The sequence below is a fragment of the Diadema antillarum genome, unplaced genomic scaffold, assembly GCF_040938485.1.
Source record: "Diadema antillarum isolate AM-2024a unplaced genomic scaffold, OU_Dant_1.0 seq00000486_RagTag, whole genome shotgun sequence".
NCBI classification, from domain to species: Eukaryota; Metazoa; Echinodermata; class Echinoidea; order Diadematoida; family Diadematidae; genus Diadema; species Diadema antillarum.
The window spans coordinates 394,734-409,757 of record NW_027271449.1 but is presented as its reverse complement, the minus strand read 5'-3'; the positions used below and the strand labels follow the sequence as shown (position 1 = coordinate 409,757).

Sequence of the window (15,024 nt, the reverse complement as noted above, 5' to 3'; positions counted from 1 at the left end):
TACCGGGGGATCTCTGACACTTTGACGAAGCAAGCACATAGCTCATGGGATATGATTCAATGGGGCTACATGTCGGCAAGGAGTCTTTGCTTTGTTTACTGACAGCTGAAATCATGTGAGATGGACCATGTCATTCAATGAGCAGGTTTTCCATGATTCTACGGAACAAACCATGGGGAGAAAAAGGAAATTATGGTCATTGTTTCTTCAAGGCAAATCAATAAATTTGTGAGGATGATGGCCAACGTCTGTGCTATGCAGCAAAGGTCTCATGAACTTTGTACACAGTCATGGTCCGGGAAGATGAACAGTAATGAGCTGATGGGCATTTAGTACCAACATTTTGTTGTTTTGTTTTGTTTTTTGTCATTCTTTCTCCCTCTCTCTCTATCTCTCTCTCTATCTCTCTCTGCCATCGTTCATTTTATTTGAGGTAAATGGTAGTTGTTGTGTATACCTTCTCATGCTAGCTTCTTATTTTGTTTTGCTCACGTGCATTTGCTGCAGTCGGAGATCAAAACAAAAACAAAATTAACATTAATCACATCATAGCTTTCGATCTTTTACCACAGTGTAATCTTGGGTTTCTTATGCATCCCCTAATACTATGTCTCATGTTTATCTGGTACATTTCTTTTCATGTATTTTCATAAACATTCATTCATTTGTCTAAGATAGGCCCTCAAAGACTATGTTTGAAGCTATTGGATATGTTGAGTTGTGAACAACATCTGAAAATGATATGGCATGTTTATGGGGGATGAGCTATCATTTGATACTGACAGCGTTTCTTGGAAACTACAAATGTGTGTATGTCGATAGAATCTATATGGTCCACATAACTACACCATGTCTTTTAAAGTTAAGTAGAATGGCCCTTTTATTTGTCTACATAAAGCTGATGCATCCTGCAAGAATTGTGTAGTTACCACAAAATCCAGCAGGGAATAGGTTAAAGGGACTACACGATGCAAATGCATGTTGACTGGTATCAATTCAGAATACCTGGATCACTACTTATCTGGCCAAAAGAATATCTCCAATGTGTGCCATATATTCTTATGTCATTTTTCTCCTTTTTCTTTTTTCTTTTTTACAGATAATTCGGATACAGCCAAATAAAAAAAAAATAAAACTTTCAAACTTTCAAAGATTCTGTCAATGCCTTCATCTGTCAATCACTGGTTAAGTACTGTCATTAACAGAACTCGTTGCAATGCACCTTCCCCTAGATTGAGCAGAACTTGCGTGTTTACCTGTAACTAATATAAGTAACAAAAGACATTGCAGGGAACGTGCAAATTATACTTGGAGTAGGGAGAGGTGCATTCCAATGTCTTTTATTAGTCAAATTAGCACTTGATTGAAAAATTAATATATTAAACGAATGTAGGTTCGGAAGGTTTTTTGTGGGCTTTTCAAAGTAATTTTCTGAAGAAAATTAAGAGAAAAAATATAATAAGATATATAAAACATATTCAGATATTCTTTGGGGTTCATAAGTGATGTTGAGGGTATTATGAAGCAACACAAGTCAACATGCATTTGCATTGCATAGATCCTTTAAATGATTGGTGCCAGTGTGAGGTGGTGACAAACCATACAGAATTTGTATTTGTTCCTCAGTTTGGAATACATGTAATATCAGCATGTTTCAAGATATGTGGATAGCAAGGAAAGAAAAGTGAAGAAAGATTTAAGTACACCAAAATGCAGCAGAAGTACATATTACTGTCATTCTGAGTAATTCAGATCAGTAGCACACTGCAGAGTGCAACTGCCCACAAAAGTAATCATGTGGGAAAGTACGTGTAAGTGCATGGTAGGGTGTTGTCTAGCATTAAACCAATACATGTACACTGTAAATCACTCCAGCGATCGGTCAGTTCCAAATAGGGAATGAATAGATTCTCATACTGTCCCCAGTTACTAGTCACTATGGCAGAGGGTCAGCTGTGTCTGTAGGTCAGGGAAAATGCCTGGTCTGAAAATGATTCAAAAAGCATGGGATGCAAAAATCTTGTGGCATTTTTGGAGTGCTCGTGCCAAAGCCTTTTGTATAAGACTAGTTAGAGGGAGTATAATTATATTTGATATTAACACCCATGTTGCTTTCCGAGTGTCTCATAGTAATACATATTATATTACCCTTGTTTCTCAATAAATTCTGCACTTCATATCAAAATAAGAACATCAGACACTATGTATATCACTAATGTAGTGACTAAAGTATTTTTTTTTCTCTCTTTCTTTCCAAAAATTTAAGATCTGTCCTTTAGTTGTTTAGCATTGTGAAGATTTATGTCTATTTAGTTGTTATTCTTGAGGTGGTGTTTATTGAATTTTATTGAGCTTGTTTTTGACAGATATCACACCTATCTAGCGTTTAGCTCCTGCAATGTGTCTTTAAAGAAGTCCTTCCGTCAAGCACCACTCTGTAATCGTGGAATATATCAACATGTTTTTTGACAATTCCTGTATATGATTGCATTGTGATGCATATCTGTAAAATATGAAAGAAAATGTTCTGTACCATAGATTGAAAATAGTATATTTTTGTATCGTATTCACCATTCAATATTCATCCACATTATATAGTTGCACTCTTTATCAGTAAATGGCTCTTGCTTGTTTCCAGCCTGCATGAGACTTGCAATTACTTCTGCTAAGGGAGGAGGAGATTAAGTGATCATCGGCATTGGTTTGCCTGTTTGCAAAATAAGTCAGAATGTCGGGAATGGATTTGAATGAAACTTGCAGGAAAAGTCAATGATAACACAAGGAACAGATGAACAATTTTTGGTAGTGATCTGGGAATATGGATTTTTGTAGGATTTTTTTTATCTTATGGCATATAAGGTCAACGAACTTGGAGTTCAAGTTGTGCGTACTGGAGGTTTCCAAGTGCGCACTTTATAACCGCGTACTCTGCTTAGGCAAGGCGCCGCACAGCTGCATAACGTAACAAAAGGCTTCTTTATTTGGAAATTTCATGCGTGTATGGGTGGAAATGAGTTATTGGCGTGGCGGAGGTCTGCACTGGCAGAGTGCCTGTTGTTTTATTCTTCATATGCTGTATGTAGGCAGGATGCCATTTCTTGTGTAATACTGCAGATTAAAATACTTTTCATGACAATTCCATCACTTCTAACTTTCAGACTTGCAAACTAGCCCACCCCTCCTTGCCACCGGAGTATAAAAGACACTAATAAGTCTTTCGGATATAGAATTGTGCAACAGAAACACTGACAAATCAGTCAGGCATTGTATCCCCAACCTCAAACACTGTTTAGAACTACAGTGATAGTAGGCCACCTGGGTGTGAGAGGATTATGTAATAGAGTGAGTGGATTGTTGTAGTCCTTTGTTCAACTCTCTGGACACTATGGATCTCACACTGCCCCTTTGTACCTGATTGCACACATTGTTATTGAGGGGTATTACATCACCATGGCCAGAATCAATTAATATCTGCTTTGTCTCTATAGAGCAATTCTAACCTAGCTCTTGACAAGGAAAGAAAAAAGAGCAGACGAGGGACCCATCTTTGAAAGTTGAGAAGGTGCACAATTCTTGTAGTACTGACAATACAAATGAAGAGTTTGATTTGCAAAAGGAATTAACTCCATTTTTGTCAAATTAAATAATTGCAATTAATCCTGCTGAAATTTAAAAAAAAAATACAATGAAAATGATAAGAAAATATGGGATATTTTTTATCATAGCATCAAGAATAATCCTTGTGCTACATGTGAGGTATCATTGAAGAGGTTTAATGTGCACTATCTGATGATGGACTTCTTTGAAAATGTTGTTTCATAGTTAACCCATTTTGCGATGAAACTCTTCAAATGTATTTGGTGACATGGTGGTAAAAGATTTGAGCCAGACATGATGGCATGTGGCAATCATCTCACAGTGAATTCGTGCTTTGTTTCTGTCTTGCTGTGAACGGCACGCTATAAGGCCATTGCCCAGGCTGTGTTCAAGTTGAGGTCATAAATAAAGTCACTCTCCCAGAATAGTTCGATTCAATGCCATTTTGAGGACCATCATATGCAAATTGGATGAGACTATGACATCATCTTTGCACAACTCCCCCGTTGGTGTGCATACTGAGCATTTTGTCAGAAGCAAGCAATGTCACTTGCCTAGAATTTGAGAACTAACTCCCTCCAAATATGAAAAACCATTCATTACAACTCAGGCTATTCAAGGTGTGCAGTTAATTTCATGAAACAAAAAGAAAGGTGATATACTCTAACTGTACTTCAGATTTATATGCAAGTCAGTCTGAATCCTTTGAAGATACAACGTCATTGCCCCATTTTATTTCCACAACTGTAGCACTCTGATGCCAAAACATCATAGATTTGGAATTGTATAACACTCTCTTACATTCCAAATGATATTTTTTTCTGCAACTTCTGTCTCTGATTTTGCTTTATAAAAGTCAACTTGACTGTGTATATGATTTCATCCTAGTACAGGAGGGAACATTTACTGAAGAAAAACAAACAAACAAACAAACAGCTGTCAGATGTAAAGGTGAAAGGACAGCACTCCATGAAATAACCTTTCCATCTTCGTCTAGCTTTGAAAAATTCAGTACAAAAGGAAATTCAATTCAATGCACTTGCATGCGTGATTGTCGCATGGCATGGCTAAATCAAGCAGGCATGAACGAAAGGGACAATGTATTCATCATTCACATATTCAATCTGTCCATTCATTTCATAGGCTACATTATTACATATACACAATGTATATGAGATGGGCTACCTGCCGTTTTTACAGCTCAAGAGTCGCCAAATTTGTGGTGAAGGATAAAAAGAAAACTGCTGGTATCTGTTTCTTTTGTCCATGCAAAATAATTGAACAGCAACGCAAGGTGTTAGTGTCTGCCAAATATAATATGTTTATGCGATCGAGCAGATGAGCAATCATGGTGTATCATGTAGCCTTGCCATTTTCATCATGATGGCAGAGATAGACAGGAAAGAAAACAGTGGCATTCGCACATAACACTGATTAGCGGGATTCCCAACAAATCTCAAGATTTGGAGTGGTATCGTCATTCCGCTATTTTATAAGTGTGACTGCGGCTACATCTACTGATACAATGTACATGGTGATTTTGCTGCATGTATTCAAAGTGAGTGCATGTAGGCCTACTGTTCAAAGGAAATGCCACTGCGTAAGATGTGCATCATCTGATTATTACAATGTCTCCCAGCTTGTTGCGTGGGAAGAATGTATCAGAGACAGCTGTGAACCGTAGAATATAATTTTTGTTGGATAAAATCATCTATCTCTTACCATCACCAGCGAAGAGGATCAATATCATTGCTTATTTTGCTACAGGGACAAAGTCTTTACGTCAAATATGACAAGGTATTACCGTATGATGTACTGTATATACATATTTTGCCTACTTCTTGTGTGTACTTGTAACTTATAAATATGCTATACCTATCAGCGACAATGTGCAAGATGAACATGTCGATATTTCACTGTAATTTTATATGTTACAAAAGAATATTTATCATGAATTTGATTGTAGCCTGGTCAACATTACATGCAAATGATACCCAAATATATTGAAAATGCAGACGAATGATGAGTGGTTTTGTCATTGTTGTTTGATGTTACCTATCCATCTTTTTCGATGAGACACATAGTTCAGTTGCTGGTTTGTGTTTCAGGAATTCCACTCACAGCCGAAAAGCATTCCATGTCTTAGTTGACGGGGAAGTATACGTGTATTAACAAAACGGAATGAATGTTTCAGTAAATTTTGTGATTTTTTATTTTGTGCAGGTTTAATTAATTTCACCAAGTCCATCTAATCATTCCTCGGTACAGGTATATAAAGATATGCATTGAAACTCGGAAGGAGCCAATTCGTAGTATTGGTTGAGATGAAGATTCACCTTTTATTTTTATTTTTTTAGATACTCAAAAAACATGTTATTTAAATGTTAAAGAGCATGCAATCCTAAGAGGAATTCAAAGTTGATTTGATGAAAATTGGTTTTGAAATAGCCGAGATATCCAAAACAAAGCGATCCTGATAAAAGGTGGGACCCACCTTTTATTAGGATCGATTTGTTTTACTTTTTTTTTGATATCTCAGTTATTGTAAAAGCGATTTTCATTAAATAAATTTGAATTCATCATAGAATATTGTATGCTCTTTAACATTTCATACAGCGGTGTCTAAGTATCTTGCATAAGATTAAAAGCTGATTCCTCACCTCAACCAATACTTTACCATCCCTGTGGCAAGATTAAGGTTTCCCTCACAAATTCCCCAAAGGACTTAACACGTTAAAGAGGCGGCTGTTCCCATGGGACATTCATTAAAGGGAATATGCAATGCAAATGCATGTTATTTGTAATGATTCATAATCATTACTGGTCATCACTTATGTCACATGGCCAAAGGAATATCTAAATGTGTGTCATATATACTTAAAATAAAGTTTTCTACTACATTTCTTCAGAATACTTAGATTTGCTCACAAAAAACAAAAACAAAAACAAAACAAAAAAATCTTCCAAACCAAGATTCTGTCAATGATATCATCTGTCATATACTTATAAAGTACTAATATGATTAAGAAAAGACATTAGAATGCAGCTTTCCCTGAATTAAGAGAAACTTGCATGTTTCCTTACAATGTCTCTTGTTAGTCATATTGGTAACATTGAAAGATTTGTATAGGTAAGGTAAACTTTATCTGGATTCTTTTTTGTTGCTTAGTAAATTCCTACAAGCAATCCAGACATCTCTAGAACTTGTTGACCTACCATCTGCTAGGCCTATACATGTGTAAATAGTGCCAGTCACATTCTAGGCATCCCCTACATACTCTTTGGCTTCGCTCCCTTGCAGTTAACTCACTTTCCAGGCAGGTGAGAAACTTGGTATCTCCTAGATATCGCAAACAAAGCAAACAAACAAAAAAGTTTTAACTCAGAATTTCTTAGAAAGCCTTGTTTTGAGTGCCAGCTGCTAGAAGATATGATGGTGGCGATGATGATGATGATGATGATAATAATAATAATACAGTAATAACAATATTTGGGATTTATTTGGCTCATTTAAATAGTGTGTTTGCTTCCATCCTTCGTCTTAGGACAGCATATGTTCTGTAGTATCTTCCCGCCTCCCTAGTTCATGCTACAATTTACTTACCATTCTATCAATAGCCAAAATTACTAATAATAGCATAGCCCACTCTATGGGGCCCCCAGCTCACGTATGAATAAAAACGGACGGTCATTGTTGAAGTATGAAAGGGGATTATGGAACCACCATCAAAGGTACTGTCATCTACGTTCCATTTAATTATTTTCCTTGCCCACATGCTTACATTGCGGTGTAACCGTTTACTCCCACTCAAGCCCGTCCTGCATTCTTTTGGGGGATTTACCCGCGCGAATAAAAGTATTGATCGGTCAGGTTAATGCGGCTCTAACTTTTTTTTTCTCAAGGAGAACAGTAGTGCCAGTAACGCGTCGTGAAACAGTCAAGAAGAAGCTCTTTTCATTTTCTTTTCTTTTTATCCTAAGGAAACTTTATAACCACACCCCTCATTTCATTCTCATGTTTAACAAACGTATGCTATTTTGGGAAGTTTTACAAGTGTTTTTTTTTTTTCTGCGAAAGGCGATAGAGAAGGGTGATGCGATGTTTCAAGTGCATGCAGTATTCCAGAGCAAGTGTAACTCTCCATATTGAACCGATCCAAATCAGTGGAAAGACTGTGAAATCCAGGACATAATCTAAGAGTTAAGGAATATTTTGAAGTTCAGATGATGTTTTTACAGAGTAGAAATATTGTTCACAACCATTCTTGTCAAGATGGAAAGATTTAGATGTCTCCGCTTCATAATACGTTTTGGGTGCACGTAACGAGACCGACACCCACGAGTCGTATAGCCTACGAGTCACACAGCCCACGAGTTATACAACCCGTGAGTTCGACCAAGGAGGTACTAGCTTTAGTACCTCCTTGGTTCGACACTGAGCAAACAAGGTCCATGAGACCGACACATTAAGCCCCGTGTTGTATCTGTCAAACTCGTGGGCTGTTTTTACCTGGTGTCGGTCTCATGGGCTTTATTTGCCTAGTATCGAACTCGCGGGCTGCAGGAATCGTAAGCTGTATGACTGTATATGGATGTCGATCTTGTGGAATGACCCCCACGTTTATGGCTGACAATGCACCGACTATACATATTCAACTAATAATGTTACACTCGAGAGGTCATCATTGTTAAATACAATATGATATAACGTTATATCATACTTTATATTATGTAATATAAAGCATGATAGTCTGGTACTACAATACTAGTAAACTACGGCAGTAAGTTTGAATGCGAAGGCTGAAGTATTCCTCTCAATTTCGTGTGAAAAAGGAAATTAAAAGTATGATACAGTTTTGGCTGAGATGGCGCTTCGGGTTTTCACCTTTTTTTGTGAGATGATGAGAAACCTCTTATGAAACCTCTTATAAAATATGAAACAGCATATCTTTCAAGAGGAATTCGAAGTTTATTTGATTAAAGTTGCTTTTGAAATGGCTGATATATCCAAAACAAAGAGATCCTAATAAAAGGTGGGACCCACTTTTTATTAGGGCCACTTTGTTTTACTTTCTTTTTAGATATCACAGTCATTTCAATTTTCATCAAATTGACTCTGAATTCCTCTTTCTGTATGCTCTTCGATATTTTCATTAGTGGTTTCTAATTATCTTGCAAGAAGTTAAAATTTAAAATCTGAATCTCCCATCTCAACCAAAACTGCAATGTACCATCCCTTTATAATTAAGAGAAGGGTCAGAAGTCATAAACATCAGGGTCAGATAACCTTCAGTTCTGTAGTTGTGGCTACTGTCTTTGTTACGTGAAAATGCATTGATAATGATACAATGTATATATATATGAGAATATATATCCGCATGAAAATGTCACAAACTTTTAAAATTTTCTTCTTCGGTTCGATATTCATAACTAAAGCTTCCATACCATTCCATACCATTCTGTTTCCTACAATTAACTCGAGTAGAACTCGGTAAGGCTGACTAAAATTCAAGAATTAGTTTGAAGCCAATTGCAACATGGATCGTGCATAATGTGTCATCGCTACGATGATATAACATCGTTACGTAAGGTATAGGTTGTGTCGCAGTCAGCTTTCATCGCATTGCGTTTCATGAGTGGGGAGATGCCCCACGGCAACGTTAGAAGGCACCAAGGAGGTACTAATTTTGAGTAGGCCTATATGGGTCATACTCACTCCAGCTGTTTTGCCCAAGATTAGAACAGGAGCGACATGTATATTCGCAATCCATCGCAACTATTCTGACAAGGTACGTATAGTTGATGTGGAACGTGGATGGGCTTATCTGTTGAACAAAAACATTGACTTGTATACATTCGAACATTCAACCGAAGAATAAAAAAGAACTTATACTGTTTCCGATTGGTAGACGGTGTCAGGATTTATAGTTATATAAAAGTGTATAGTGTGTGTATAGGCTGCAAGACAGAGTTTGTGAGATCGTGATGAGCCGAGTCTTTCGCTTTGTTTTTTTTATTTCGAACGATATTGAGCAGTTTTTGTGGGTTTTTTTTATTTGTTACGTCTTGGATCTTAGTTTGAGCTTGAAGCAAACGATGCTAAAAATAAACTGTACATGTCACTGTAATAAAATTGACAGAAGATTAGATAGATTAGTGTGTGTGTGTGTGCGTGTGTGTGTGTGTGTGTGTGTGTGTGTGTGTGTGTGTGTGTTTGTGCGTGAACTGAATGACAGAGGTATATACAGAAAGCCGTGGGGAGCTGAAGTCATTTCCGCAGGGGGATAACAAACAATTCTACGAATATAGCCGGTTACTACTTCGCTATCATTCTTTTGAGTTCCTTAATTAGCGGCCATTAGAACGCCCTCAAAATAGATACCTTAAAAATCCACAAGCTCCCGTCCGAAATAACAGGTAATGCATTGCAATGCGAGGCCTCTATTTCAGTGCTAGAAGACAAGAGCCACACCCCGGCCTTGCTCGCTACTATCGACGGTAAATTTCGAGAATATTACGTAAGGGGAGAAAGGATGGTGGGAAGAGAGTATTCTGCCAAACTCGAATCTTCTCCATCGTACAATAATCCATGACGTCCTGGGGACCGTTTCATGAAACTTTTTGTCAGTGATTTACACTGACAACTGTTAAAAGCTACTGAAATCCTTACGTCTGATTGGCTGATAGCAAATTTGTCGGTGAAAACCTGCGACGAACTCGTTGATGAAACGCCCCCCTTGATGTCTTTACTTACTATTATAGCATGCACGTCGAGTAATTTGTATAGGTGTATACGGCTGTCAGTTGAAGTGTGAGTTCGCTGGAGAGTGAAGTGATTCGCCTCGATGAATTTTGAGGAATCGCTCTTCTTCCCAAGGACGATTACATTACATCACAACTAATCCGTATTAAGTAAAATCGATATAGCGTAAAGTCACAAGAGGAGAATGTATGAATGGAAGTGGATGAAAATGGGGTAGCGGTCAAGAGAATGATCGCTTACATAAGGACGAAAACTCCACCGGTCAAGGAAACGAGTGATTACATAAGGACGAGAATTCCGAGGGGGGCAAGTCTTCGTTATTTTTCCCTACGCTACATTCGGTGGACGCTCTTCTTTATATCGACAGGATATTATTAGCACACCCGTCGCAACTACGTTGGATCAGAATTTGCAGATCTGCCTGTGTTTGGGGTGCTTTATGGACTTTATCAGCGAAGAAGGACAATATCCATCATGTTCCACTGTAAGTTACCCAAGGACAACTTACAATTTCCATCATGTTCCGCTGTAAGTTACCCAAGCCTTAAACGGCTGGTGGATAATGTATGATAAAGTACACTGAGTAATTACAATATGATGTGGTAAAGAATTTGTGTGTTACAGTGTCCATACATCATTCTTTGATTCTCCAATGTATTAACAATTTAAAATGTCATGTTCAAAGTCGCTGCGTTTCATATGTCATATTTTTGATACAGAACACGTTATACTGTAAAGGGTCACGTGTTTTCTATAAACCAGTTCGTAGTTCTACTTTGCGCATATTGTTTGTTTGTTTATTTTGTTATTATGCAGAAAAAGCGTTTTTTTTTTGTGTGTGTATGTTTGTTGTTTGTAACAGCTAGCTAAATACATGTAGGTATGTTAATTCATTACATTATAAGCATTTGTGAGTGTACGTCCACGTGACAGTGGCAAAGTAGTCATTAAGGCGTGCGGTGGTATATGACAATAATGGTAAAAAAATGCTAATGCATTTAATGCAAAACATTGAAATGTTTATGTTTCGATCGAGTGTTATTGACCGGCCATTCTGGTCGCCTGATGGTCTACGCGCAAGTTCATTCTTTGTTTGACCATGGCCGGATTCCACATATCATGGCTCGGGTTTGATGCCCAGAGACACTTACTGGTTACTGCGTGAGCAATGTTGTGTGTTCTTGCCGTTCCCTCCAAGAAGTGACGAAAATACTATGTCCCTCGGATATGACATTAAATAGAGAACCCTTGTGTGAGGAGGTCACCATTCAAGCATGTTTTATAAGACCCCTACCCCGTTTCATTCATCGCAAAGAGCAATGGTTGTCACGTGTAGGACCCTTTCATAGCATAATGAAAGAGCACTATAAGAGGCAAATGGTTAGGTCTTTCAGAAGGCGAGGGGGGTGATCTTTACTTATAGATAGAGGGTGAAGAGGGTGTTGGTGTGGGGGAGGGGAAACTAGGACAATGGCCCCGTCCTCCCCCCCCCCCCCCTGCTTTAGAAGGACTCATTTAAGAAGATGGGCGTGTTGAGAATAACCTGAAATTAAATGAAATGGGGAACTACACATTGTATTCGAAATTCTAGAGAGTCCAATTAATGAACAGGTGGTAACTCCAGTTACAATCCATGGACTCGATTTCGAAATTATATTACAGTAACTTATAATAAGTATCTGAACACAGTGATAAATGACAAACTGAGCTGGAGGATGGTACAATTCAGCTCTTAGCAAGGGCAGTCTTAGATGTATGTAACTACAATTGTAGTGTGGTATTTTCACCGCCGGCGCCACGTTTTCAAAAGTGGGGGGCCCGCTTCCGGGTTTCATGAGCTTACAAGCGGGGGAAAAAAGGTCTTCTCAGGTCTTCTGCGCAAAAAGAAAGCCTAAACAGCCTTACCGCGCTCACACGTTACAGTTTTCTTACTCATGTGCTATTGAAACAGCTGTGTTGTACAGTGGCGGATCTTCTTTACTTATTATTAAAACAAAAAGGGACAAACGGAAAAAATTGAAATGAAATCCGGAAGTAGCACCAGAAATATTCTTTGTGCCCCCTTAAGGGAATTCCTGGATCCGCCCCTGATGTAGGTCTATGGTGCAGTATTCTCAAGAAAAAAAGGTATCCATGCTATTATGCTTAAGAAATTGTTGAAACATTCAAGTAACTTCACAGGGCAGAATAATTGCTAAGAAGCTATCATTAGCAACCCCTCCCCCCCCCCCAAAAAAAAAAAAAAAGTGTGGAAAAATGTTGAAGGGTAGGCTTACTGTATAGTAGCTCCATGGTCTGAGCAAAATCATCCAACGCGTTCTTTCCTGAGATCAGCTATAAGATGGAAGGTACACTTATATACTGCACTCAAGACCAGGATGGTGATGATTCGTTTGTGCCAGTTCAATCTGGACCGGCTCCACAGAATGTATGGTTGTGCAATCTGATTTGCGCCGAGAGTAATCATAAAATGTCCAAATATGAAGTCCATTATGACATCGATGGAATTCTAGTATCGGATTTTTTTTTTTACGATTGACAGTGATGAAGATTTGTAGATGTTCATAGACTCTTTCGACACCCCCCCCCCCCCCCTCCATACGCTCCAGTCTCAAATCCTAATTAGGCATTAATTTGAAGTTATTCAGCCAGAAATTACATCATGCCATACATAATCCAGGAGAACAGAATTGTCATCATTTTGTTTCTTTTTGCGCACGATCAATGGCAAATTGTGAGGTGATGGTACCGTCAGCGCTCAGTTGTATTCGTATCAACTGTTCGCGAGCACTGTTTTGCAAAAATTAGGGAAGCTTTACAATGTCATAACCTCCTTACTTTTAATCCGATATCGATCAAATTTTCACTGTTGTGCATATAAAAATGTACTCTTTCTTTTCAGATTACTTTTAAGTGGTCCGATTAAGATCCTAAATACTTATCTACACAACGCGTGGGTTTTTTTTTTTACGTTACTCATAAAACATTTTGCTTTTTTTTTAATCCACGATTGACCTCTAATTGTGAATTGTGGTTTTTTTTTTCAACAACTTGAATGTGGATTATTATATTCATCACACAAACGCAAGCGTCATAATAATCATTCGTTTGAACTGATTCAGTGTTTTGAACTAACTGATCTTTTTCAGAGGACAGGCGGTGGATCAAGGCCCAGTACCTACTCCTAGATCTGCTGACCAGATGGTGCGTGCTGCTATAAGGAGACAGATTCATACAGGCCTGTCCAGCGACAGGCGGCTCTTACTACTTCGTGGGATGTTCCGTGTTTGGAATGTCTCTGGGACAAATAATTATGGAGGCCAACCTTCCAGGCATAGCATGACACACTGCGATACATTCTGTAAAGATATGCCATTGACGTGTAAACGAAACATCGTGCTTGAGGTTTTGTTTAATGGCGGATGTCCAGACAATGTTTAAAACTGCGTTGACACATCGCACCTCAATGTGTTAATACCGCAGATTTTTTTTTTTGGTCATGTTTATTATTAATTTCTCTTATTAATCGCTCTCCCTGCTTCGAAATGGCAGACATGGAAATGCAGTCAGCGAGCACCAGTGATGGTAATTTTTCGTACATCTTCTTTGATTATTCGGATTCCTTTGCTAACTCGACAGATATCAAAATGATGCATCAACCGAACATCGCCCTAGCGATTGTCTTTGGGCTGACAACCTTGTCGATAGTCGTGTCCAACATCATGACGCTCACCGTGTTACACAGGGTTCCCAATTGTTTTGAGGAAGTGCCGCGCATCATATTCCAGACTTTGGCTGTCACTGATTTGTGGACGGGGCTACTGTGTTCAATGCTAAGTTGCCTGTTCTCGGTTGCGCCACACCTGCAGAACGCCTTAACATGTAGCGTCCGAACTATGGCTTGTACCACCTGCATCAATCTATCGGCGCTCGTCATGGCCTTCGCGACGGTCGACCGATATATCGCCGTGACGAAACCGCTGCGATATCCATCTCTCATGACGACGAAACGCACGAAGATCGTGATAGCTGTGCTGGCATCGATAGCTGCAGGAAACGGACTGCTCACCAATATCGGTGCGGATTATAGCTCGAACGTATGCGTGTCCGATTTTACCGCAGTCGGGATCGGCATTTCGTTCAGACCTGCGCTGCTGGTCATCCTCCTGATACACTACTCCAGCATTCTCGTTGCTGCAATCGCGAACTTCAAGGTTATTCGGATAGCCCTACGCCATTCCAACACCATTGCAGAGCAGTATCTGGCTGCGCGCGCCTTTCGAGAGCCGGCAAACAAATCAGAGGCTGCCGATCCCTTGCCATTTTCCGACGAAAATAAAACGGTGATCAAGAGGAGCATCTGGACCGTTATCATGGCGACTGTAATGTTTTACATCGCGGTCTTGCCTTGGAACATAATGACGTCACTTCACTTTGCCAAGCACGTGAAGATTCCACCTCCCTTGCGAATGGCTGCCGCTCTTCTGATCATCAGTAACTCCTGGTGGAATGTAATCATATATTCGCTCATGAACAGGACCTTCCGCCGAGCTGGCAGAAATATGCTGAAGAGATGCTGCAGGTCAAGGACAAACTTTGATACAGGGACAGATTCAGAGATGGATCATTATGCTGTGGAACATCGAGATGGGGAGTCTCTTTAA

The 15,024-nt window shown here is 39.0% G+C and overlaps 1 protein-coding gene across 1 annotated transcript; it reads left to right on the top strand.

The window, feature by feature from the left end:
* Window positions 1-13,905: 13,905 nt before the first annotated feature.
* On the top strand, window positions 13,906-15,024 carry LOC139733655 (probable G-protein coupled receptor 21). Its single transcript, XM_071644467.1, has one exon. The coding sequence runs from the start codon at window positions 13,906-13,908 to the stop codon at window positions 15,022-15,024; it is 1,119 nt and encodes a 372-aa protein (XP_071500568.1).